The 24000-nt window shown below is 39.2% G+C and overlaps 1 protein-coding gene across 2 annotated transcripts in view; it reads right to left on the bottom strand.

The window, feature by feature from the left end:
- Positions 1 to 24000, bottom strand: part of nos1apa (nitric oxide synthase 1 (neuronal) adaptor protein a) — a 191563-nt gene that overhangs the window by 50890 nt on the left and 116673 nt on the right. For both annotated transcript variants that reach the window (XM_042223012.1, XM_042223013.1), the window contains exons 5-6: positions 21705 to 21813; positions 2944 to 3085 (exon numbers count right to left, since the gene is read on the bottom strand). In XM_042223012.1, coding sequence (XP_042078946.1) covers positions 2944 to 3085; positions 21705 to 21813 — 251 coding nt within the window. The remainder of the gene's footprint in view (positions 1 to 2943; positions 3086 to 21704; positions 21814 to 24000) is intronic.

Raw genomic sequence — 24000 nt, 5'->3', positions numbered from 1 at the left:
TCTGATAGAACAAGTGCTAATGGACTCTCACTGGTTCTTCCCGAGACTCTTTCCTATCTCAAGGTTAAAACTGAAACTGACAACACAACGTTAGACGAGTTAGAAAAGCCGATAACCTGGGTATCAACTCAAGGATTGGCAACATCTCTATTTTTCAGCATGACAATGAGCCCAAACACAACTAATATGGTATAAACCCAATGGTCTTCATGTACTCATATGTACATTCTTACACAGTGTAAAAATAAACACGTATGCTATACTACTGTCCAATTAATGAAATGTGACCGGCCTATTTTTGTTCTTACATTTGTTAATAAACGAGAACAGTTCTGAAGCAACAGTCTCGTATAATCACCATACTCTTCCACCCACATTTCTCTTTCTAAGGAAATGCCTCCAGGTGAACAGAGAAAGCGGTGACGCTACTGTACTTCTAAGGCAAGAAATCAGCAGAAAGTCCAGCTGAAGAAATTAAAACAGTTATGTCCAAAGGCTCCTTTCTCATTTACTATGTGTTAATAGACCTCTTTGCATTGACTCATTACTTGTAATTAATCTCTGTCTCTCTTCCACAGCATGTCTTTCATCTTGTTTTCCTTCTCTCACCCCAACCGTTCGTGGCAGATCGTCGCCCCTCCCTGAGCCTGGTTCTGCCGGAGGTTTCTTCCTGTTAAAAGGGAGTTTTTCCTTCCCACTGTCACCAAAGTGCTTGCTCATAGGGGGTCATATGATTGTTGGGTCTTTCTCTGCGTGTATTATTGTGGGGTCTACCTTACAAAATAAACCACCTTGAAGCGACTGCTTTTGTGATTTGGTGCTGTATAAATAAAACTGAATTGAACTGGCTGAAATTATAGAAGTTTTGAATATGGTTTCCTCGGAGACACCCACCGTGGCTCAAATAAAGGAAATAAATTTGGACATCAAAAGAGATCAGAAACTCAGGGCAGACTGGAATAATGCGACGAAATTAGCCTGTTGCATCCAGCAACGATATGTCATTTTTAATGAAAGATACGATAATTTAAGAGACGACAAAGAACACAGGTTCAAATTAAAAGCCTACACCTTTCAACTGAATCTTCTGTTTTCTTTATATTAAATGTAATAATTCTTTTATCATTTAAAATTCAACTGTAATTTTTAGCATTAATAACAATAATAAGGATAATAATACTTCATTTGCTTGTCCAGATGGTCAGAGACACTTAAATTTGTTTGTACAAATAAATTCAGATACAAATATTATAAATGGCTGATGAATGATGATGATGATGATGAATGTTCATGCGCGTAGGTTACACACAGATTTGTGCTTATGGACTATTAGTAAATACTTATTTTATAATTATAATTGTATTATATTAATATTTTAAATCAGTTTCATGTCTTCCAGTTTTGCTTTTACGTTTTGTTACGGAAAGACACTAACAAACTTCTACAACATTCCCTCAGTTACTATTCTTAATATTCTCAGTTGCCAGTGGTTGCACGGCTTCTATTTTAGACATCAAAGGACCTTGATATCTCTACTGTAGTCCACTTCACGTATGTTACACATTGATGCTGATGGGGACAAACAGACCAGAGGCTGGCAACGAGGCCACCTTGAGGAGAATAGCTGCTAAATTTATATCGGATTTAGTTTATACAACAGATTTATGTTAAAACAGGAGGCATCACTTTAGATTTTATCAGAAGATAAAAATAATGAATTGGTTACGTCGTAAATTAGTCTCATGGTGGTGAACCAAGGGGCAGAGCAGGCAAAAACCAACAGCCATCAGTCTGTTTGGATGCTACAGTGTTATGGCAACAGTGCAGCATCCAAACAGAGAACATCTTTCTTGAGAGGAAAGACAAAGGTGAAGAGAGACTTGCTGCATAATGAGGATGGAACAAAAAAAAAAAAAAAGCTTTTGCAGTAAAAAGGCATAAACATGCCATTTTGAATGATGTTCATATCAACTGTAACCATAAATTATCTTGGGGATAGTTTCTGCATTTCTATGAATGCAGAAGCAGAGAGGTGATTGGAAATAAGCGAGGCAGGGGGAAATTACACAGGATGGAAATTGCAAGTATGAGTCTTATTCACTCAGCCACCTGGACAACCTCCAGCTAATATGAAAGAGCAGCACTGAATCCACCCACAATTTAGGCACTCAATTTAACAATGTTTTGTTATGGGCGTCTAAAAAAAAGACAAGGTCTATCAGTCTATCGGCAGCACAAGCCTGGCTGTGTCTATCAGCGATGTGCCCTTTGTTGGCACATGAAAATGGTCCAGAAAGTCTGCTCTCAAGGTCTGCTTTTAATTTTAGACACACCGACAATGTTTTTACTGCCACAGCCAAACAAGCCTCGAGTCTCCTTCACAGCACAATCACAGCACATGCCTCTGAAGCACTACATTACATCAACCCACACACGTCTATCTATCCGCTCACTCCCTGCGCAGTTCTCATCTGAAAGTAAACCTCGTAAACAGCTGTATTTACTCGTCTTAAAATCACAGTGCGTTTTATCTAAGTGGGCGCTTTACATGGCAAAATAACACTTCTGGCATCTCACAGAAAAACAATCTTAGACTGTCTCTGTATGAACTTGCCTGTCAGCGTTCACTAACAACGCCTGCTGAAGGTAAAACAACAAATGAATTACCCTGAGACAAAATGTCACTCAATCAATCGTTGCATTTGCTCCTGACCTCTCCTCAGTGAGCTCACGTCTACTTTTTGTCTTTTAATGAGTTCAATTCAAATTGAAAACTCGCACGCAACTTTCACCTTGCAGTCTTTAGTGCCTCTGCAGCTCCAGCATTCTCCAAAGTGATCGCAGTATGCACAACTGAACTTGCAGTAAGCACTTTTTAACAGACTTGAGGCCACAGCAGAAGTGCTTTAATAGAATAAAAGATGGAATGGTGTTCGTGTCTACCTGTGACGGAGGAGTCATTGCTGTTCTTGTCGCTGTGGTGGTCGTCCTGTCCATCTGTGTTCTGCTGCGTGTGCTGCAGACTCAGTTTGTGACAAACTTCAAACGCCTGCCCGACTGTCCGAACGATACGCATGGCCTGGCTCTGCGAGGGTGAGGAGACAAAGAAAGACAAATAAATGTAGCTGTGATTCTCAGAGTGTTATCAGCTGCATTTTTGTGTTGACATTTGGTTTTAAAGAAAAATTAAAAACTCTTTGCTGCGTTGCATTTTCTAATCGACTTCATCTAGTGTGGCATCTTTCTCCTTAGGCTTCCTCTGACTGGGTTTCTGCAGGTGTTTACCCAGAAGGAAAAATACTGAAACTGAATCGTCCTGTAGTGGAAAAAAATGCAGAGTCACAAAGTCTACATAAGGAAGAGGCAGAGCTACAAAGAAATGAACGGGCTTTCACCCGTGAGACTATGTTTCTACCAATGTACTGTAAATGTGGAATTATTACTCTTGGACTCAGTGGACTTGCTTTCATCCAAAGCTTACATCCTGAACATGTTGCCCAGCTATATCAGTTTTTAAAAAAGAAATGCGTCAGTTACATGTTGTATTTTCTTTAATTTAAAAAAAATAAAAATAAATAAAGGTTTAGGTAAAGATTGAAGTTTCCATTTAAACTTTTTATGTCAAGAAGAAGAAAAATTCGACATAAATGACAAAAATGAGACAAAAATGACACATAGTACTCACTAGCTGGAAAGTTTCTGAATAATTTCTCATTACTTTTTTCAAGGGTGTAAACTTGAGGTCATGTTAACAATCTAGTGAAATGTGGCTTACATCGCCCGAGGTCTTCAAGATTTATTGGTGGAAAACTGACAAAAAGCAACTATAATTCTTACAAGTGTGGTGTGTGTTGTCAACATGTAGACAGTACTGTATAAAGATTTCAAATATCACATCACATTTGACCTCTGACCTCTCCTTTTAGGTTAATAGACTGATCTAAGGTCAAAGTGAGAAGCTATTTAAAACTATGTTTCTTACTGCTATTGCATTAATAAATAGGAATACAGGGAACAATATAGGGGGATTCTTTTGCCTCCAAAAACCATGTCATATGACCTCTGACCTCACTTTTGATTTCACATCTGCATTTCTTTTAAGATGACCCCAAAAATTGTTTATCTTCAAAGAAAATATTGCAAAAGGAAAGAGAATGAGGTGCCCAGTTAATTAGCAATATACGGTAGTATTAGATTATATAATATTATATATGTACCTTATTCATGTTCAGTTATTTACAGGTTACTCCTACTATACTATTCCCTTAAAAGTAAATACTGCCCAGAGACTGAGCCACCTCGGCAGAACTTTGTACTCTCTGAATAATTCTAGTTATTATTATTGTATTGTAGATGCAGCTCTTTGTTGCTTTTATTTTTTTGTTTGGTGGGGTGGTGGGGGTGTTTGTATTTCAGCACATTGAGAAATTTCTCCTTTTTCCTCCTTCTAAGGCATTTCAAACAAACAGCAGTCTGTTGTTAAAAAAAATATACTCCAAACTCTGAATTTCTACTTTTGACTGGATTTCACTTTACCCGCAGGCACACCGACTTTAGTGCCTCTGCTCATCTCCTCCTTTTTCCTCCTTCGGCCCTGCTCTGAAAAGGCAGGTCAGGCAAAAACAACTTAGACGCTTTCTATCTCCTGTCAGGCATCTGCTCTATCTCCTCACAGTAGAAAGGTGTAAAGGCAGAAAAGATTTCATTGTAAAGCACTCATTCTCAGCTGAATGAGTATAAATGGATGAAGCGTGGCCTAAAAGCCACAACACAATACACACATGACTGAAGGACCAAATCCTTTCTTGCCCTGCTTGTCAACACTGGACTAGTTTGAGGCTGTGTCCTGTAAGTGCTAACAGCATTAGTGCAAGCTCTGTATGGGATCAGAAAACAGTTGATGAGTTAGTGGGTTTTGGCCTCAGCCCACAGATGTGTTTCTGTATCAGTAGTAATGTTTGTCTGCAGTCTTCTTAAAGCACATTTTATTATTCTTTTTTTTAAAAAATTAAATCGACTCGCTTCAGTTTAATTTAGTGCTGATGTTACCATAGTGACCAGCCATCAGGTGGCACAACCAGCAGAAAGAATTTATGACCTCCCAGTGTGTCACATACCTTCTGACCCTTACAGAATCAACAGTCGTGATGACTAAGCTGCCTTGCTGGCATAAAAGCTCCATGAACCTCCACTTTGTTGTGCTCAGTCACCTCACTAAAAGTCACTGACAGCATAAAGCCATTTGAAAACTCTCTCTCCTCTCTCAAAAAAAACAACAACAAAAAAACACTTTTAAAACCATAGAAATAAAAATTCAAGCCAAACTTTCAATGAAAATGAACATCAGAAATACACTCTGTGCAAGTAAACACCCTGCTGTCAGCTCAAATAGAATACTGAGGTGCAAAATAAGCATTTGGTTTAGCATTGCCTAAGTTTGTTTATTAAAGTGTAAAGTAGCAGGCGTCCCACTCTGTGCTCCCTCTGCATGTCCGAGCTCCTCTCCACACCTCTGAGATCAAACCGAGCCACCCTACGGAGGAAGCGCATTTTGGTTGTATCATTGACCTCATTTTTGTGGCCATATGTGAAGCCCATAAGTGATGGTTGGCACATAATCCGACTGGTTCACCACAACGGTTAAGCTGACCACGCACAATTCGCCAGTTGAGCTCATGCTCCATGTTGCGTCAAGATCCTCGGAGAGTTAAACCTTTAGCTAGGGTAGCATTTCTGTCAACCACAGAGGAGCATGCCACTGGTTTCTGGCTTCAGATTTGGAGGTTTTGCTACCACCACATTGCATGCTACAGGTTGTTGCAATTAAGGTAGTCAAATCCCATGATCTGTGTAAAGCAGGAGCTTGTTTCCAACCAAGAATATCTGTGCCAAATTATTTCCATTTCCAATTTCAATCATCCTCTGCTTCATCGTCCTTTCAGGAGTTCAATCAGCGTTATTTTATATATAAACTATCAAATCTAGTCAAACTATATATCTACAGTTTAATAATACAGTAACACCGCACAATCTAATTTGTAGAGGGATGAAAAACAGAGCTGTCTAAGAATTCTCACAGTGACATGACTAAATAACTTCAGAAGCAAAAAGAATTGAAGAACTAACAGTTTCAACCTCTTAAATGGTAAATATTGCTATGATGAGATTTTAAGAATTCCTAAGGATTTTTATTCACAGTAGTCACGCTAGTTGCAGTGACCAACTGGTAAACTGATCACCCAGAGACTGAGCGTGCAACCCACATAGCACCCATACTTCAAAAACAGAAATTCATAGACTGTAATGTAAAAGGTTGAGTAGTTGTTTTGTACTATATAGAAAACTTCTGAAGAGTATTTGCCAGATCAGCTGTTAAAGCAATGCTTCCCTCCACCTTCATAAAATAATTTAGTGTTTGTTTGTCTTAACACATCTTCCTTATTGGTATTCAGTGACAGTGTCATCAACCAACCAGGCGTCATGAATACAAGTAGCTGATGTTCAAGATTATAGTGATAAAAATGCAAATTAAAAGAGATGTATTCAATTCTGACATCTGCTTCCTCTCTTTTCTAATTTTCTGGAGACGAGTGTTAATAATGTGAGACATCATCGCTCTACGGGCATTAAGAAAGGAAAGAAAAAAACTAGTGACCCTTGAAGGCAAAACTCCATTTTTTTTAAACAAGGAAAAAGTTGTTCTGAAAATGATAGATGATGTTATTCAAAAATGTTAAGTATACACTTGCAGGCATCTCACATTTGGAGCAACTCTTGCATCCTTCACTCATCTTTCCTCCTTGGAGCCGTGGTTCTGTTTTTCCACGCTCTGCCGTTCCCATCTTCTTCATTTCCTCCTCCATTATCTCACCCCCACATCATCTCCTCCTTCTCTGTGGACCCCATTCATGTCTTCTCACCCCATGCTGGTCCTCAGACTGACAGTAAACAATCGTGTTTCCCTTTGAAGATGTTTGTTCCACAGGCAGTCATACCGGGGATGATAGCAGATTCTGGTGTTATTGTACACAGCGAACACAGCAAAGCTCGGCTCCCCTGCCTCACACACCGACGCGTAGGAAAACACACAACTGAAAACAATGCTTTATACTTTTTCATTATTTTAGTCCTTTTTTTCCTCCTCTCCAATTCCCCTTTCTTGTAATTGACTCAACAGTTCAACACATTTTTTGTGCTTCTGGCTCAGAAAGATGACTTCCTCGTTCTTAATCCTACTAACAAAACCCCAAATTGGTTCCACTAAATGCTCCCATTAAACAAAAGAGCTAACCTCATTGAACTGCTGAAAAAAATGCTTGAGACATGGGCTGCCGCTGGGAGCTCAACAATGATAATACCATACTGAAGTAATAAGGGCAGAGGCAGCAACAATCCAATTCAATTTCAATTCACTTTCATTAATATAACAACTGTTGTCTCAAGATGGTTTATACTGTTAGGTAAAAGTCCTGGAGAGAAAACCTCAACAGTCAATCAACCCCCTATTAGGAAGAACTTGATGACAATGGGAAGGAAAAACACCCTTTTAACAGGAAGAATACTTTCTCTGCAGCATACTGGATCAACTCTACAGCTTTTTAAAGAACCTTTCAACAACCTAAATTACAACAATGAGCTGCAGTTGTCCAGCCTAGAAGGAATAATATTTTTCAAGACACTTATAAAAAAAGAAGAAGTCCTAAATCTGTCACCTGACCATGGCCTTTCTATGGCAGCCGGGATAGACTCCAGCCCCTCCTGCAACACTGATGAGGATAAGCGGAAGAAAATGTATGGATGGATGGATATAATAATTTATAATGGAACAGAGATACTCAGGTTTCAGGGTTATGGAGAATAAATGTATAAATAGGAGAATTTTTTTAAGGCACTTTGGGGCCAAAACTGGCAAAGTCAAATCCATCACAGTCTTTCATCTTTGCTAGAGTGAGCAGCAAAGACTGAGGGCACTACACAGGTCAGGTGTCTTTTTTGCAGCATATCAACCAGTTTAATGGCTTCTTTAAGAAGACATCCATATTCCCAGGATCTTAAATATCTATCCTCAAAGGCATCAGGAGCCAGTTCAGGGACTTTAAAACAGCAGTGATGTGAGCACTTCACTTGCTCCAGTTACAGTCTGCCAGAAGTACTTTGTAAGCTGCAATTGTTTTAAAAGCTTCTGGGGGGAGAGTAGAGTGCAATGTGCTGCAGTAGTTAAGTTTAATTGTAATAAAAGTATAGACCCGCTTCTCAGAGTCGCTGGGACAAAAGAAAACTTGAACCTTTTCATGGGGGCTTAAATAACTGATTGCTGCTTTGGTAAGGTCTCCTATGAGACCGAAAAACTGAATCGAAGTCAAAGGACAGAAAAAAAAGCTTTTTCTTCTTCTGGTCAAATGTGCTTATGGACAATTAAGTGCTTAGACAGTGAGATTAACGTGGAGGAGATTCTCTCTGTTGCTATTCTGTTGAAACTGAACTGGGACAACATCTTAAAGAAGTAAAACCTTGCAAAGTCAAAAGTGCCAAATGTGAAGTCCCTTTCAACAAATACAGTTTTAGCCATTTGTTCAAAGTCTTTAAATATTTTTTTGATGTAATTTGCCCCTTAGTTATGACCGTTGGGATTGGCAATGCCAGAAAAAATGCCCTTGTTCATTTTAAGAGCCAGCTGGGTTAACAAAAAGCTGCATATCATAAATACACAACCATATTTTCCAATTATTCCCAACATCACATTCATAGCATTACTGTACGCTGTTTACCTTTTCAACCAGACTGCAGTCTTTTGCTGTTTGATCCAGACTCAGAAATCTGATACTCAGGGGTGTCCAACTCCAGGCCTCAGGGGCCGGTGTCCTGCAGGTTTTCGATGTGTCCTTGATCCAACACAGCTGATTTAAATGGCTAAATTACCTCCTCAACATGTCTTGAAGTTCTCCAGAGGCCTGGTAATGAACTAATTTGACCCAGGGTGATATCTAAAACCCTTGAGGCCTGGAGTTGGACACCCTTGGTCTAACTGGACTTTCCATACAACTATCTATGGCAACTGAACCAAACCACAGACTTTATATTAACAATAGATGCAGCCTCTGGGTCTGAAAAGTATCCTAATTGTCAGTAAACACTTTCCCAATGACTTTATATTCTCAGAACCAAGCTCCAAGTCTTCAACACATGACAACATGCTTTCAGGCTAACACGTCCAACCAATGCTGCCAATCTCAACATGAACCAAGTATTTTTAGTTGGGTAAACATATATTAACTGGAGAGACACTTCACTCTCAGATTGCTGGTTTACTTGTGGTTGCTAGGGTATTTAAAAGTAGAACGGATAGCAGAGTCTTTGGCTTTCAGGCCCATCTTTGTGCTTACACAATGCTCTACATTTAATCGTTAATTTTTATTAATCTCTGGGTTGTTCGATTGTTAGTGTTTGGGGTTTTACAATATAAATTCTTGCTGTGATGTGGCATTATTTGAACTGAACTGAAGTGAAGTAAATTGAAGTTAACTAAAAAAAGACATAACTAACTGTTCCTTTGAGGTCCTCTTAAATATAGAAATTCCTTGAATGTCCTTAGTGTTACACCACTATGTTCAATGCTGCTTTTAACACAATTTCTTTTTTAACTAACTTTTTATGAAGACACTTGCGCTTTATTTGAACATTTTTTGCCTTCAGCCAATTCTCTAGCTAATCTCCAATTGTGGCAGCTGACAGGATCACTAAAAGATCTGTCACTCAAATGCAAAACCTCGATACCCTGCTGGAAAGGCTGCTGCTGCCTATGTTGGACATCTGTCACCATCTCTGTCAAGTCCTCTTTTTTGTCTCCAACTCTGTCCCCATCACTTTTCCTCTCTGTCAGTTCAACTAAATAAAAGTGTATCTTTTCCTTATCTTTGCCTTTCTATCCCTTTCTTCTCTACATATCAAGCCTCTGGTGAGCTGGCTCTTCCTCAGTGATGACGAGATGAAGTCTGTCCAAAAGTGTGATGCATTATTTATCCTGAATTACCCACAGAGGTTGAGCGGTGCTTTGGCTGTCCACTTGCAAGTCTTGGCACAGGCAAAAATAAGGGGCAAATGGGAATATAATATAATCTAGGAAAGAGCAGGGTAAACAAGAGCGGGGGTGGTGAGCAAGGGAATTGCTTGTGATTAAAGAATTGCCACGTATCTCTCTCTTCATATGTCTATTCCTTCTGTGATGACAGTTTCCTCTCGTCCTTCTACAACTTACGCAGCCATTGCTCAGTGTATACAAATCTTCTATAGCATACAAGACAGATCATTTCACTGGCATATCCTTTAAAGATTTGCATTAGACACTCTCTGATCACTATAATGATCAGGGCACAGCATAGTCTGATCTTCAAACACTTTGATTGAAATTAGGGGGGGAACAGGAATGAATTATACCATAGTTCTGGCACTGCAGGTGAATATTATGAGAGTGAAATAACTCCTAATCAATGGACAAGTCTCTGTGTGCATGTGAATGCGCTCGAGTATGACAGCATGAAGTGAGCGAAGTGTAAGGAAATTGATTTATAACGTCTCAGTGACTCTTCTGAACCATTAGCTTGCTTTCGAGGCACCACACATGGCTACATCATGCAACCCCCCCCCCAAACCAGTTTCAATCATCTTACTGCTTCTGTCAACCTTTCTTGATTCTTCTTTCTCTCCCCTGTCACCTTTTCTCTCTCCAGGATTTGTTTAAATGTCAGTATCTTTTAATTAACTCGCTCTGTGGCAGGAATGCCAGGCAGCATCTGAACGTTCTGGATTCTCCCCTTTCCTCTGTCACTCACTAGACAGTAAACTGGAACATCATCTTGTCGGTGTGAATTTGAGAACATGTAAGAAATTCTCAGTCCTAGTTTGTCACATTTTGGCACTTGGGGATGAAACCTTTCCCATCATATTTTAACATGCCATTTCCCAAGACACCAAGACACTGGAGCTTGGATTTCAAAGTGAGTAACAGAGGGACATATTTTGTCGCTCTAGCGAGTTTTGACAGCTGGGTACAACTAGGACCTCCATTTCTGCTCTGCATCCACTGCACTGATCCCCTACAGCCAATCTAGGTATTTTGGGATGGGCAAAGATGGGGCAACCGTGCCCTCAGGCCCCTGTAGGAGGCCTGGTTCCAGGGTGGGACCCTGGTAACCCTGTTCTGGGCAGGGTAACGCTCCCTTGCTCTCATGCTCTTCAAAAGGGTATTCTGTACTATTTTTGGTCTTGCCAATTCTTTGGGACCAATTTGCTGTTGAAGAAGCTTCCAGGGGCAAGCAGTGAACTCGTGGTTTGGGTTACAAATATAAAATGATAAACATCTGTCAACTTTGTCTGCCACAACCTTCTCCTGCTTTCTTGGTTACCATGGTGTAACACGGTTGGACAACGGTTTTGCCCACAGTCGCATCGTTAGACATTGCAGGACTTCCCACTATCCTACGGCACTACCCTGTATACTGGAAAAATGACATTTAAGGGTTGCTTAGTGTGTCACTATGTGAAGCCAAAGGATCCTGACCACATCCTGGGTTGGGAGTGAGAACAACCTCATTAAATCATCAAATAAGCCAGTGAAATGTTTTTTTTTTAAAAAAGGGTAGACTTGTCAAGTTCCATGACAGCTTCAGCGAGCTTATAGCGGTTGTTGTAAATAGCACAAAGCTAAAACACTGGAGAATAAGACAGAGTAATTATGTCAGGACAGCCAGTTGACTTCTGCCTGTGTTTACATTTCAGCAGGGGAATCTAATCATCAATATATAACACGACTGATATGTAGTGTTAGGAAAGGAGTAACTTAAAACAAATGGCCAACCCATTTCCAGTTCTGTTTGATTTGGAACTTTGATTTAGTCGTGCCACTGGTGCAGAAGCAACGCAGCTTTAACAGAGAGGAGAGACTACAGCTCAAGACAGAAGGATCATTTCATTGAGATATGGATATTCAATAAAAAGTGCTGAAAGGCTATTAAATCCAATTGCCTTCCCCAAGCTGTATCAAGAACAAAGTGAGTCCTTATCATTGAATTGGCCTTATATCATTTTACATCAGCACTCTACAAAGTCAGCGAGGAAACCATTGATTCTTCACTAGCTAAAATCTACAGTGGCTACATTTAAACACCATCCGCGTAAAAATATACACCCTGCACACATCTTGTTCTTTAAGACATTTTAGTTTCTAATCTCTTATTTGAAACGGGCAGTACTGACCCTGTACCTTACCCCAAACTTTCTAATGTAATTAGCCACGAGGGAAAAATCTCCCTCTCAAGAGAAAAGTCTGGCCTTTGCAATCTTCTCCGTCCAAATCTCAATGAGAATTTCATTAAATTAACTCAAGGAACACTTGACACAATAACCACAGCTCTCACTACATCCATTAGCTGGGTAGATAAATTAAAAACACAGAACAACAGCAGGACTCTACATTAAAGCTTGACATGTTATTACTGAGCTGTAATATATAGAGTCAATTATCAGGTTTAAAAGACCAAAACCAAGTTATCCACATTATGTTTTATGATCCTTATGAGTGCCGTTCTTTATGTTAGGCTTGTTAAGGTGGCCCCGCCTCACTGATGCAGATATCGCCAAGATTAGACATTAGAGTAATGATACCAACACATGACATGGTCTAAAGCTGGGCTAGCTTCATTAGGATTACCACCAAAATCTTGTGAGACTTGTACTGGGAAAGACCTGTATATTTTACAAAACACTGAAGCTCTAATGGATGACACTGACGACAGCAGTGTAAAGAGAAACTTACTTACAGGAAGGAAGATTAAATCAATATCTGTTTGAAAATAGGAAGAAGCAAATAACGTTTACCACTATTTAGATCACTATATTTAAATATATATATGTTTCCTTTTTTGATTATATAATCTAATACATGCAAATTGCACTATAAATAAATATAACCCTAGTTGTATTAATATAAACACCTTTATACATTGATCTATAATTATGTAACTAGACTAGACTAAATAATAAACCACTACACTAAATTATCTGTATTCAATGTTCATTAAAACCAGAGAAATATACAACCTCGCCTCATTCATATACTGCTTTAACTGACTGCCATTATTACATATATAACCATATGTAGGCCAGAATATAAAGTTTAAACATATACTTTCTGAAATGTAAAAACTTGCAAAGTAAAAATTATATAGAGGGTTTGATATATTTTAAGCTATTTCAAAAACTTGTTTGCATATCTCAAGCACCACTAGTGACACCATGGAGCAATATCCACCAACAACAAGGCATGGCAGGGGCAGTTGTGTGACGCAGGTGCTGCATTCACTGCTTCAGACTTTCCAAACACTGACAGCTCATGTGAGAGGAGACAGGCTTAAAAATAAGTGGCTGAAAAACTGACCTGAACAGTGATAAGTCAAAACATTTGCCTATTTCTTTTGATTTGCGATAAATAAACCACGCAATCATTGATCACTGTGGCTTCTTATGAATATTGCGTGTGGATTTCCAATATATAATATTCAAAACATGGCTTCTGAAAGGCGTAACACTTTCTGACACCACCTCTTGCTTCTGCTCTTACTTACAGCTGCCTCTTAAATAGAGTAGTACCGTCTGTGGACTTGGAGCCAATGTGGCATTCACTGTGTGGATGAACACTCTTTACTCCATCACCCACACTTCAATTCTACATAACAGTGACTCGACCATTCATTAGCATCCACTGAAGTACTGATTTGGAGAAGGAGGAGGATGAATGAGAGAGCATAAGTCATAGTAGAGGAGAGACGGAGAGAAGGAGAACCTGCCTAAGTGTTAGAAGTGATCGGCCAGTGAAGCCTTTTTTATGCCGCTGTGATATAAAGCCAAGACATTTTCTCACTGCTGGTAGTTAGAAGGAGAATAAAGTCTCCTTAATCATCTTCTTAATTGCCCGCTCACAGGTTTCCACGTGCACTCACACAAAACCACACGAATGACATTTTTATTGCATGTTTGACATGGTTACCTTTATTCTTCTCATTATGCCAGAGTGCTTCCTTCTGATTTAGTCTTTGTCAGAATTTGAATTATCAGCTAACAGTAGCATGGGTGCTTAGCAAGCTGGATCCATACGCTGCAATGCACTGGGTGTAAGACACACACACACAAGCATAAACAGTGGTGAGTTATATATAGGGATGTGCACCGGTTCTGACATAAACGGTAGTAACCAGACCGAAAAGCAGCGCACAGTTCGGTGCTTTCTTTCCCTGAGATGTCATACACTTTGAATTCTAGCCAATCATTTTACCTTTGCGAGCGTAGTAGGCGGGTCCAGGTACGTACGTTCTTTTAGAGCAGAGCTACAGATTAAAAATGCCCAAGGCGAAGCGGTCAAAGTCTGGCTGTACTTCACAGCAAAAGATGCGAACTCAGCAGCCTGCAACAAGTGCTTTAAGCTGATACCGTGCAAAGGAGGTAACACCTCGAATCTGATGAAACACCTGGCGACTTATAGCATTTTGTTAAAAGCCGAGCAATGCATCGTATTTGATAGCTTGCTGCGAGACCTCACACCGAGCGCATCTACTGCGGGTGGGTTGCCTGTTATCGGACCGGAGTTAGCAACATCCCCCAAGAACCCGAAGAGGAGAGTCCTGGCCCCTAGCCGCCAGTTAAAAAGAGGCTTTTGGACAAAGTTTGTGTTCTCCATTCTTTAAGCACCAGTTCGAGCACCGTTTAAGCACCGGCACCGTTTCAAAAGTACCGGTTTGGTACTGGTATCAGATAAAACCTAAACGATACCCATCCCTAGGTATATACCCACACCACACTTCACTGTACTAAAACAAATCACAATCGTCTTGGAAGACTTGTCACACAATTTTAATAAAACTTCAAAGGCACCAACAGCACAAACATTGTCATTAAAAAAAATTCCCCCCACCTGCCTTCATTATAGAGGCAGAAGTTAGCTTTTGTTCCAGACTGCAAAAATGGTCATTTCTGCTATTAAAAGCAGCAGTTTAACACAGCTACTGAATCTACAGGGACCTTCTTGACTTGTTTTTGCTCAAGTGACTCCTTGAGGAAATACAATTTTTAACCTGTGTCCTTCATTTTCAGCCCTGGCAGATGCATCTTGGCTGTGTGTCTTAATCTAAAAAATAATATTTTTTTCTCAACCATATTCAAACTGAGAAAAGTGATAATAATCCCAGATAAGACCCAGATCATCATCTGCTGGTTCTAAATATATGTTGAGAGTGTTTGTAACGCTTTAGTTTCTATGAAGTTGCTATTGTCAGTAAATGAGAAAACGAAAATAAATAATTGAAAGGCTAATTTTAAAAGGTAGTAGCTGATCACAACAACTCAAACATAACTACAGAAAGCAAAGCCAACTGCTAACTTTCCAGAGCAAAAAGACTGATTACACATAAACCAAACTAGTTTACTTAGTTGACTTTATTTTTTTGTACTAATGTGCTTTTTCACAGTGCAGTCTAATGCGGCATCATGCACCCAGAGGAGAACAACAACAGGTTCATTTTTGGTTCTGCCACAGGGAAATGCTTTTTTAAAAACTCTGTAAAGTTATAAATGTAATCAATATCATCCAGATGTGAACTGTAATAAATGAATTCAAACTGTCAATAACTTCTCCATTAAAAACAGCCCCTGCCTTTAGTCTCTTCACCACCAATACACTTTAAAAAGCATTACGTACCTGCACGCGCGCGCGCGCGCACACACACACACACACACACACACACACACACACACACACACACACACACACAGATAAGTTTTCAGTTTAATGGCCTCAGGGCCTTGGTTGCCCAGAGATTTTTGGTATGCGTCACTCTCCATTTTGTATTCTGAACAGAATATGTGTGTGTCTGCGCGTGTGTGTGCGTGTATGTGTGCTCATGTGTCAATGCCAGTCTGTCTGTAAGAGATAATGAGGCAGTGTGCGCTTCACCCAGCTAACCCCTGGACTTAACTATCAAGTCCTCTGAATTGGCAGCTAAAGTGGAAAACTGGGAGCACATTTCCTAACTGTGTCACACTGCTGGACTCTGTTTTAACTTTGTCTCTGCTCAGCTTATTTCAGCAGCAACATATCCACCCCAGAAGACCCTCATACTTGTTCCTCACACCAATGCCAGCCCCACAGTGCAAGGAGGAAAACCAGGGTGTGTCTTTTTTAGCGGTTGTCAGGATGCGACTCAGACAGTGACTAGATTTAAAAGAGAAGGTGGGATTGTTGTGAACGCCACATAACTACCAGACTGTGAAAACATCGGAAATGATGCACTGATCAGTCTTTGTCCATCTTGTAATTATGCAGCAACAAAGTTTGAGGTTGTTTTGACACAAAAACACAAATTCTTTCACTGATCGTTTGAAAAAATAGAGCCCAGCTGATACAGGATTTTTAACACAGATGCAAATACATATATTTGAATACTTAAAAATCTGATATATTGCCCAAAATAATTTTTCTTTAAGTAACACAAAACATAAACAGATTTGTTTATTTTTTATGTTTTGTTATTTACACCTCCTTCCTAAAATAATATGACAATGCAGCTTAAAAATTCTATTGTTGCAAGACACGGATTACTCATTTGCACTTAGCAGGCACATTGCACAGCAATGGGGATATTGCAGAGTGCCCTCTAGTGGACAGACTATGCAACATCAACACTCGTAACATGGTTGAAGGGTGTTTCTTCCATCTCTTCTTTGTAGAAGCTACCTCCAGTTGCCACCTTATTTAGAAGGGCTTATCACAGACGGTCGCTCTACATGTTTGATTTAGCAGAGTTTTTACATCAGTGCCCCTTTCTGACCCAAACCAGGATCGAACCAGGAATCTTTCATCTGTTAGGCTACGTTCACACTGAAGGTCTTAATGCTCAATTCCGATTTTTTGATCAAATCTGATTTAATTTGTCTGGTTGTTCACACTACAAATAATTGCCGTCTGTCTTGTGTCAGTGACGTAAAAGACGAATTTAATGCGACATGACCGTTCAAACAGCAGTCGCTTTCTAAAACATCAGATATGTATCGGATTCAGTACCACATACGAAAGTGACCCAGGTTGGATTTGAAAACATCGGATTTGTGCCGTTCACACTGTCATACCATGATCGGATATGGGTCGCATAGGGTCAAAAAAGTCGGATTTGATGCGCTTTCGCCTGCAGTGTGAACGTAGCCTTGGATGAATGTCTTCTTTAATTATATAACTTTCTTTTGTAATTGCTAAAAATGAAAATTAATGGAAATACACTTTCTGTTATAAATGTTGGTACTGATAAATCAGCAAATACCCAATATTATAACTAACGACTCTAATGAAAAATTACATAAAACCAAAACAAGCACCATCAGTGCAACTGCCAATTAAAATTGGAAATCAGATTTTGGCAGCTGTGCCTCAGCATTTACCTACTAATCAGTAGATTGGTAGTTCAATTCTCTGGCATGCTAGTAAGTAAAAGCACTTTTAAAAAGTATTTTAGATCTTTTGTTTTAGCTTTTATTATGACAGTTGAGAGTGGAAAGGACATACTGTATGGTGTATCTGAATCCAGACCTCTGCGATAGCCTTATGGCATATGGGTCACCTGCTTTTCATCCTCTCCTGAAATTTGCTCATACAAGTGTTTTAACTTACATGAATGCTGTCGGAAAATCTTTTTTTTCCATGATACCTATTTGCGCCAAGGTAAATGTTTATGATGAGCACCATTTACGCCAGCTACACCTTTCTTCTTGAGACCTATCTCGACCAAAATCCCCAAAAAATAAAAAATAAAAAAAAATCACAGAATTTAGAACACCTTAGTTCAGCACCAATAATGTGCCATCATGAGGATGTGAAACATTTGAGATCGCAAGGTATAAGAAATTGTGCCAGGTAATGTTAGATAATGAGAAAACCTTCCTAAGGATAAACTGCATTAAAGGCCCAAAAGAGGTGACTGTTTAAATCATCCATTCATGAGCTCAATCAGTCCACCCTCTTTTGTGGAGCCGTTTCATTGTAAATTACATAAATGAATAAGCTAACAGGGCTAACAGCTAGCAGCCTGCCTAAAAGGTCCAATCTGGCCCATTTGCTTGGTTGGCATAGTGTGAAAGCCGCAGAGACGGCGGGGAATGATGTTGGAACCTTTCAATGGATTGCTCCAGAAAGCATTGTTTTGCATAAAAACAGATCAGAGTGATTGTCAGAAGTGGTAATTTCATCTGAACCAGAGATCTGAATCACCATCAGTCTAACATCCTTCTCACTGACAAAGGCATTATCCATGGTCTGCCATACCACACTGAAGGAGGGGGCTTAAGCCAACTTGGGAGTGTGTTTTGTGAATACATTTTTTGCTTCATAGGATTTTCTGGCCCAGCTGACTTGAGATCAAATTGGGAATTAACAAAAACAAATCCGACCCCTCTAGTGTATTCTAATTACACATCACAGCTGATTAATAAAGGAAATAAAATGTGAGCCTTGCAGGTGAAACAGAAGATTCACACAGGGTATTATGAGATATTAGTTAGGAGGACTGAACTGGGCTGTAAAAGTGCGGAGGATTGAGAAATACACGTTGGTGTGGAAAAAAGTATTTTCCCCTTTCCTGATTTTCTTTCATTTGTCACAGATACATGTTTCAGATCAAACAAATTCTAATATCAGACAAAGACAGCCCAACTAAATACAGAATGCAGTTTAGAAATGATGAGTTCATTTAGGCAGGCAGCCAAACCTACCTGGACCTGTGTGAAAAAAACTGATAAGTCATTAATTAAGTGGGATTAACCACATTTACAGGATAGATGAGTTCATTTTCACTAAACTCGCCCAGACCTGATTACTGCCAGACATGTTGAATCAAGAAATCACATTCATAAAAGGAACGTCCTACCAACAGTCAACATGGCAGTCAAATGCCTTAAATTGGCCGTTCATGCTGGACTTAAATTACCTTTTCATAAAGGGCAAGATAGATGTGGATAGTTTTCCCACATCATCATTTAAAATTTGCATTCTGCATTTAATCCGGTTATCTTTGTCCAATATTAAAATTGGCTTGATGATCTGAAACATGTAAATGTGGCAAAAAAAAATAAAATAAAATCAGTAAAAGGTGCAAAGACTTTTTCATAGCACGGTACGGCATTTCTTCATCTCTGCAGATCAGATGCAGTGATGAAAACTTCTACAGATAAGAAAGACTACAGACACACAAGCACTAAAAAGTACCTCAGTGGTTTGAGATACAGCCATTTAAGAACACATTATTCGTATGACTCATTCTAGGTTGAAGCCCATCCTCTCTGCTGCTCCTTTTGAAAAAAAAAATCGGAAAAGACATCATACAAATCTAAATTGGGAAGAACTCGAAATCATAAACAACCCAAACAAAGCAGAATCTTGTTAGCAGAACAAGGTTAAGAAAAAAAAAAGTCTCATTAGTTGGTTTTTGAGAAACTGAGTATGAAGAGGTTGGCATGAAGCAACTTGCTCACTGGCAGTTCAGCTCTACTTATCAGCGGAGTGTGTCCAAACACATTTTCAGGTTTTACCATACTCACCATAATCAGTTATGTGAAGCATAGCAGATTTTAATGGCTGCCCACTTGCCGGTCAAGAACTACCTTTTAAATTTAACTTGCTGCTTTTAAAGTCCTTCATGGCCTGGCCCCAGATTATATACTTGAACTGTTGCTCCAGAACCAGCCAGAGCACAGCCTGCCACGCAGGAAACTCTTGACCGTTAACTACAAAAGGTGAATTACAGTGGACAGTATCTTCTATTAAATACTTTTAAAAGACGTATTGATTAAGCAAGACTTTCTCATAAATTCCCTTGAATTGTCACTCTTCACCTCTTAGTGACATTTTATTGTGGTGTTGAGGCTTGCATGAACCATTTTAAACTTCCACACAATTTAGACAAGTAACTCTTTGAACTCTTGCATTTCCCCCCGCCTATGTGATTATATTATGTGTTTTTGTAAATTCATTTGTAATTTTGGTGTTGAAAATCCTCTATGAGCAAGCACTTGTGATGGTGGGAAGGAAAAACTCCCTTTTAACAGGAAGAAATCTCCAGCAGAATCGGGCTCAGGGAGGGACAGCCAACTGTCGCGACCAGCTGGAGTGGAAGGAAACGACAAAATAAAAGAAAGAGAGCACAAGGAGACAGACTAGGAGAAGACAAAAGTGTAATGACATGCTGTCATTAAAAAGTGGTATAGGTGAGTGGAAACGATGCAGAAATGACTGTGATGCTTATTGTATCATACGGTCACAGAAAGTCCCACAGCAGTCTGAGCCTATATCAGCATAACTAAGGGATTATTCAGGGTCACCTGATCCAGCCCTAAATCTAAGCTTTATCAAAAAGGAACAATTTGAAGCCTAATCTTAAAAGTAGAGAGGGTGCCTGTCTCCTGAATCCAAGCTGGGAGCTAGTTCTACAGGACATGACAGCTGAAGGCTCTGCTGTTTCTAATTTTAGCAGTATTTCAAAGATGAAAGAAAGCAGCCCTACATATTTGTTTAATACATGCACTGAAGAACACATCCTGATCAAAAATGACAAGATTCTTCACAGTGTTGCTGGAGGCCAAGGTAATGCCATCCTTTGTAAGTTTCTAAGTATCTGGTTAGACATCATGCTTCCAAGATTTTTAGGGCCTAATCTTTCTCTGAAATCAGGAGAAGAAAATGACTTCACATCCAGGCCTTTAAATCTTTAAGACGTGACTGCAGTTTAACTAATTGTCTTATATTATCTGCCTTCGTAGATAAACACAGCTGGGTATCATCTGCAGAGAACCGAAAATGTATGCAGTGTTTTCTTGTAATATTGCCCAAAGATTTAAGCACTGTAGTACTGGTCCTCATTCCTGGGGAACTCTTTGACTAACGTTTGTAAAACGAAGGCTCCACATTTACACAAATCACAATCTGTCTGAGAGATATGAATCAAGTGACTTAGCTCAATTCCTTAAATACCAACATCGTATTCTAGTCTCTCTGGTTAAAATTTGAGCCTTAAGTAGGCTTTCATACTATATTTATAATTGTGACTAAAGGTTTTTTATAATAAAAGATTTAGATCTAATAGAAGGTTAGTTTGAAACCATGTAACCATGCAATGTGTGGTTTGTTATACAGCCTTGGTACTAGTTCTAGAATATCTGTATCTGGATGAGTGATATTTTTACAAAAACATCTGAATGGTGACTCCCAATATTTTTTTTATTTCAAATTAATTTTCAGTATTTCAAATGAATATGCATTTATGAAGTGAAAACAAGAAGAAGATAAATCCCAAAAAACTCACAACCGGATTACAACTTTTTGATTAATCTTGCTAATAGATCCTCCCCCAAAAAACCCCCCAAAATAAATAAATAATTACTTCTTAACATAAGACAGCCAGTCCTCAGTGTACAACTTTTGTCCTTGTGTTGTTTTATAGCAACCACTTTTGGTTGCTATAAAATTGCTTTCTGTTGTTGTTCAGTTGTTTAAAACAAATTTATGAGATGATGTCTAAAGCAGAGCTGTAGGTGTATGGCTTAAGTTAAGTGAATCTATCCAACTCATCAATGGCACGTAACAAGTGACATTAAAACGGAGCTTCTCTCTGTCTTACCTTCTTCTTGGACTTGAACACATTACAGCGGAACACATTGCTCTGTCCATCTCTGGCAATGTAGCTGAAGATCTTCAAATCTTGGGAGTCATGAGACACGTAGAAGATCCTAAAAGAAAAGAAAATAGGTCAGAAACTAAAAAAGTGAATGAGATGCAAAACAACAACAAAACCTGGCAAGCTTTCAAAATGCATCTTAAGATGCAAAATGGGAAACAAGCCTATTTCTCTGGGATTTAAATGTGACAAATATAAACATGATTTTGTTTTAATCCAAAAGGAAAGCCATCAAACTGTAGATTTTAGATGGAAAAAGAAGCTGAGAAAGCTGTGATGGGGGTAGGACTATTTAAATAAATGACAGGTGCAAGCTCTTTTCAAAACTTCAGTTTTATTTATGTTATACTGCAAAAATATCAGAAAGTCAGGTGAACTTAAAATCCAAGTAAAAGAAAATGCTTCAAATAACAACAGTGATATATTCCAGTGCACGCAGGAGACGGGGGCGTTAATGCCATTCTAACAAAAAAAAAAAATACTCTGTGTGAAAGAGGATATAGGGAGGAACTAAGTTTGAGTCAAAAATAGAGTTGTGTTAGTAGTGAGAGATTGTGCACAGCCAACAGTGACAAACTGTACAATACCCTGCAGAGCAGGTAAATAGCAAGAGACAACTCTGGGAGTACAAAGGCAGCGCAAAACGCCTAAACAATAACCTGTAGGCGCGAGAGCACTGTATGAGTTAACCCCCACTGTGGGTCTAATTCATGATGACAAAAGAAAAAAGCTGGAGGGGTAAAGAGATGCCGATGATGATAAGGTGGCAAGAAAATTGGGAAACTGTCATATTTTGAAATGATATGAATGCTCACACGTAAGAATCCACTGAAAATAAGAAATTACTCCACTTAATGCCATTTCCAACTGATGACACCTGCATTGTTTGCCTATCTGTATTTTACCAACTTACAAAAAGTTCTAATTTTTAAGTATATTATGTAAGCACCTTGGTACTTGGGTTATGTTTTAAGTAGTGTGATCATATTCATTTCCCCACTATAGTTAGGATTATGTGTCTCAGGTTAAACTGATTGAGTTTTGAGTTTAACAGTCTGACATCTCTTCCGCAATCTGCAGTCTTTTAAAAGGCCAGTACCTGGTTTCACAAACACTTCCTGTCCTGCAGAAGTTTGTGGAAACAAGGCTCTTAGAACTGACCTCAGTAAAAGGTTTTTGTGATGAGTTTTTAGGTTTAGTTACTCAATTCAGGTCATAGTGAATCAAATATTAAGTCAATTTTGTAAATTTTGGCCATTGTCAAGCGTCAGGAGGATTATGCAAGATATGCTCGCTGCACAAACCAGTGAGTGACATTGTACTGGTCTTTTATATCGTCTATGGCTTTTACCTGGGCAAAGCTGTAAAGGCTGCCATGATTCAGCTGGGCATAGGACTTTTTTTCTAAGACCTTTCTAGGCCTGGTTTCGTATAGATTAAGACTCTGTCCTTCATTTATGTGATTTTTATTGCCCTCGTTTGTACAGCTCTTCTATCTTTAAATGTGCCTTCAGTACCATATGCACTGTATCTTTGTGTTTTTGAGCATAGTCCAATGTGTGGTTGGATTTTGACAGAAGAGGAATCTGAGGCCATTTGTTGATTAACAGTAAACTTGAAATATAACCGCAAAAAGTGGCGAAATCCTCAGGCAAAACGGCGCCCTAATTGGCCAATTAGCACCATATTAAGGAACCTGCAAGGTTGCTTGGGGCAATTTATCATAGCGAGACAACGGACAACCAGGGAAGAACAAGGAATTAGGTGAAGATTATGCAAATGATCCTGCTGCCTATGTGTGAGTATGTTACTGTACAAGGTGGCTTTGTGTTTGTGTGTGTGTGTGTGTGCATATTTTTGTGTACATGTGTGTTTGCCTACCAGTAATATTGTAGGGTCTGATCTGTGCACTCTGTGACATTTTTGTGGTATTTATTTTGGCCTTTTTCTCTGGGAGCCACACTAGCTGAAGTTCTTGTGTTATAGATTGTGTCTTTGTCTGCTCAGCAGACTCTCAAAATACCACACACACACACACACACACACACACACACACACACACACACACACACACACACACACACAAAGAGCCACAGTAATTTCAATAGCTCAGTGAATAAATGTGATCTCAGACAGTGGATGCTGTCTTTCGTTGGATCATGTGTTGACACAGTTGTCCTTCTTTGGTGAGCTCTTTATTTCACAAAAATGTTTTAGAAACAGCATTTTGAAGCATTAG

This window comes from Haplochromis burtoni, unplaced genomic scaffold, assembly GCF_018398535.1.
Source record: "Haplochromis burtoni strain Fernald_Lab_line unplaced genomic scaffold, NCSU_Asbu1 Contig_99, whole genome shotgun sequence".
NCBI classification, from domain to species: domain Eukaryota; kingdom Metazoa; phylum Chordata; class Actinopteri; order Cichliformes; family Cichlidae; genus Haplochromis; species Haplochromis burtoni.
Note: the sequence above shows the minus strand (reverse complement) of the source record. Positions and strands in the feature narration are given on the sequence as shown.